The sequence below is a fragment of the Tupaia chinensis genome, unplaced genomic scaffold (assembly GCF_000334495.1).
Source record: "Tupaia chinensis unplaced genomic scaffold, TupChi_1.0 Scaffold000288_2, whole genome shotgun sequence".
Classification (NCBI taxonomy): Eukaryota; Metazoa; Chordata; class Mammalia; order Scandentia; family Tupaiidae; genus Tupaia; species Tupaia belangeri.
Window position 1 is genome coordinate 3,429,870 of NW_006159773.1, and position 4,229 is coordinate 3,434,098.

Consider the following 4,229-nt stretch of genomic DNA (forward strand, 5'->3'; position numbering starts at 1 on the left):
CACTCTTTCACCCAGTGTGTTTTTCAAGCTGCTGGGGCCAAGATTTGAGCCGTGTGGTTGCCATGTGAGACCTTGTTCCCTTAACCACTAGACCATTGGCTGTCCTGGAATTTTAATATAGCATGTTAATTTGTGATAATGCTTTGCTTAGATTTTTGTTTGCATTTTTAAGCGTGTTCTGACTAGATAAACAAGGTTAGAAAATTTCAAGATACAGACTAACTAGATAATGAAAGGTTAATCCAAGAAGTAATTTTCCTTTTTTTAAAGAATTATTTACTTAACTTTATTTATTCATTTATTTATTTTAATTTGACCAGAGAGTGACAGAGTGAGAGAGAAAGTGAGAAGGCAATCTGCCAGGTCAAGGACTCAAACCATGGTCGACCATGTAGGAGTCCTTAACCACCAAACCACCTGCCGGCCCCCAAGAAGTAATTTTCAATGAATAATTCTCTTGTATAGGTCAGATCTACTTCTAGGCAATTGAAAGGTGGTATATTCTCTTGCCCACAAGATTATAAGAGATAGACATTGTATTTTACAGCTGATGAAGTCAAGGCTGAATTGCTAACACACAGCAAAGCTGGTCTTGATTCTGTTTTTGACCTCAAAGACTGTGACCTGGTTTAGCCACAGTGGTGTGAGCTGCTTGGAGCAGGAACCATGGGAGGCCTAGACTTGAGTCCCAGTCCAACCTACAGGCCAGACACAGCATGCCTGCAAATCCCAGTGATTGGGAAGCCGAGGCAAGAGGACCATGAGTTCCAGGCTGGTCCATCATGTAGTGAGACCTTTCTGAAAGAGCTGGGCTTGCTGATGCACATCTATATAGCTCCAGCTAGGAGGCTGAGGCAGGAGGATCATGAAATGAAGAGAGCCTAAAAAAGACCACAATATTTTTATAGCAAGACAATTTTAAGGTGAAGCCAAATCATTCTATCTTCTAAGAAGGTACCTTGTGGGGCCGGCAGGTGGTTTGGTGGTTAAGGGCGCTGGACTCCCACATGGCCGACTCTGGTTCGAGTCCCAGACCTGGTGGCTTGCTTTCTTGCTTTCTCTTTCTCTTTCTTTCTCTCTGTCTGTCCCTCTCTGATCAAATTAAAAATTAATTAATTAAGTAAAATTAAATAATTAAAAAAAAGAAGGTACCTTGTATCTGCATTTTGAAAAATTACAGTGACCTTATGAATACCCTAGTTTTTAATATAAGGACTGAAATAACAGAGCTATTAGAATTTTTTTATAATATAGTGTGGTGAAAGGTGCCAATTTTTAAATTTTACTGTGATTTAAATATAAACTCAGATTTTCCTAGTGCATTTTTATCATGATCTGGCATTGATCTACAGGAAAAGAGAAAGGAATCCCATGGATATATTTGACATGGCTAGACATCGACTGCAAGCTCCTGTCAGAAGACAGTCACCCAAGGGCTTAGATGCTACCACTTTCCAGAATATTCATGATTTTAATGAGCTGAAAGATAGAGGTGAGTAGATTACTGCTGTTTCAAAGATACTCTCATAGAAAGTGAGAGTGTTCTGCCTATATTCAAGTATCTTTGAAGACATTTTGTACAGTAGTCTCCACCTACACACGCATAGGGCATCTGTTCCAAGATCCCAGTCGATGCCTGAGAGCATGGATAGCATGCATTTTTTCCTCTACATACATAACTATAGTAAAGTTTCACTTGTAAATGAAACTTTAGGCACAGTAAGAGATTAACAACAGTAAAAATAAAACAATTATAACAATATAACGAAAGTTATTTGAATATTGTTTCTGTCTCTCAAAATACTTCTTTGTTTTTTTTTTTTTTTTTTGGAGAGATTTTTGCTATAGGGTGCGTGTGCTCACCAGAAAGACAGAGAGATAGAAAGCGAGAAATCAACCCCCAGGGGGGATGGCCACGCCACAATCCCTTCTCTTCCATTCTCCTCTCAGGATCTTGGGCATGCACGCACACGCACCTGGCGTGAGTTTAAGTCACCAGGTCCGGGACTCAAACCGCAGTCGACTACATGGGAATCCAGCGACATAGCCATTACACTAGCTGCTGGTCCCCACACTGTCTTATTCTCATTAAGTATTTTCACTGCTTTTATGTCCTCCAATATTTCACTCTCTACCATAGAGTGTGGATAGTTGGTATATATTAAGTGGATACATACAATATCTTTCTTTCATAGCCTGGCTTGCTTCACTCAGCAATAGATCTTCCATACCTGACCACTTTCTATCAGATGCCAGGGACTTGTTATTTTTTATGGTTGGGTAGTATTCCACAGAGTATATATGCCACACTTTTCCAATTCATTCATCAGTTTGTGGACATTTAGGTTGATTCCATGTCTTGGCAATCGTGAATAATGCTGCAATAAACATTGATGTGCAAGCACTTTTCTGACTGAGGTTCTCCTGTCCTTTAGGTAGATACCCAGAAATGGGATTGCTGGATCAAATGGTAGTTCTGTTGAACTTTGAGGAACCTCTATATTGTTCTCTACAGTGGCTGAACCAGTTTACATTCCCACCAACAGTGTAGAAGAGTTCCCTTTTCACCACATCCCCGCCAACACTTTTCACTTTTTATATTCTTAATCTTTGCCATTCTGACAGGGGTTAGGTGATGTCTCATTGTAGTTTTAATCTGCATCTCCCTTATGATGAGGGATGTTGAGGGATGTTCCTCATATGCTTTTTGGCTATTCAGTTTTCCTTAGAGAAATTTTTGTTCAGCTCATTTTCCCATCTTTTAATCAGTTAATCTTTTTTTTTTTTTACATAAGGCACTTGATTTCCCTGTGTATTCTGGTTATCAGTCCCTTGTCTGAGGCATATTTAACAAAAATATTTTCCCATTCTGAGGGTTGTCGATTCACATGTGTTACTATGTCCTTTGCTGTGCAGAAACTTAGTCTGATATAGTTCCACTTGTCTCTTTTAGGGATTATTGCCTGTGCTTTGGGAGTCTTATTTAAGAAGTCTTTGCCCAGTGCTTTGGAAGTCTTATTTAAGAAGTCTTTGCCTACTCCAATATCTCCCAGAGTTTCTCCAGGATTTTCCACCAGTATTTTTATTGTTTGAGATCTTAGGTTCAGATCTTTGATCCATTTTTAGTTGATTGTTGTTAATGGTGAAAGATGGGGGTTCAGTTTCATCTTTCTGCAGGTGGATGCCCAGTTTTTCCAGCACTAGCTATTAAAGAAGTTTTCCTTTTCCCAATGGATTGACTGATATCCTTTGTCAAGAATCAGTTGGCTGTAAGCTTTGGAAGTTATTTCTGGGGTTTCTATTCTATTCCATTGGTTCACATGTTCGTTTTTCTGCCAATACCATGCTGTTTTGATGATCACAGCTTTAGAGTATGTCTTGGGATTAAGGAGTGATATGCCTTCTACTCCATTCTTCTTGTGCAGGATTGCTTTTGCAATACGAGGTCTTTTATGATTCCAGACAAATTCTATGATTGTCTTTTCTAGATCTGTGAAGAATATTTCTGGTATTTTGATTAGAATTGCATTAAACATGTAGATTAATTTGGGTAGAATTGCCATTTTGATTATGTTAATTCTTCCAATCCAGGAACATGAGATATCCTTCCACTTTTTTATATCACTTTCAATATCTTTTTTAATAAGCTTTTCGTGGTTTTCTTTTATAAAGGTCTTTGACTTTCTTAGTTAGGTTTATTCCTAGGTATCTTATAATCTTGTGGTTACGGTGAAAGGGATTCCTTTCTTCAGCTCTACTTCATTCAAATTGTTGTTCATATATAGAAATGCTATAGATTTTTGGATGTTGATTTTGTATCCTTCCACTTTATTGTATTCATTTGTTGCTTCAAGGAGTTTTTTCATGGAGACCTTTGAGTCTTCTAAGTATATCATCATGTCATCTGCGAATAAAGATATTTTCCACTCTTCTTTGCCTATTTGAATGCCTTTTATATTGTTCTCTTCTCTGATTGCATTAGCTAAGATTTCCAGTACTATATTAAAGAGCAGTGGAGAAAGTGGGCAGCTTTGCCTAGTACGCATTTTTAGCGGAAATGTATTTAGCTTTTCCCCATTCAGTATAATGTTAGCTGTAGGTTTTTTGTAGATGGCTTTTATTGTGTCGAGAAATGACCCTTCTATACCCATTTTTCTGAGGGTCTTAATCATAAAAAGATGTCGTATTTTATCAAATGCTTTCTCCGCATCAATTGAGATGATCATATG

General features: G+C 38.0%; 1 protein-coding gene across 1 annotated transcript in view; it reads left to right on the forward strand.

Annotated features, from left to right (window-relative positions):
* The window catches only part of CSPP1 (centrosome and spindle pole associated protein 1), a 154,710-nt gene that overhangs the window by 128,146 nt on the left and 22,335 nt on the right, over positions 1-4,229 (forward strand). The window contains exon 25 of the mRNA XM_006150462.3: positions 1,353-1,492. Coding sequence (XP_006150524.1) covers positions 1,353-1,492 — 140 coding nt within the window. The remainder of the gene's footprint in view (positions 1-1,352; positions 1,493-4,229) is intronic.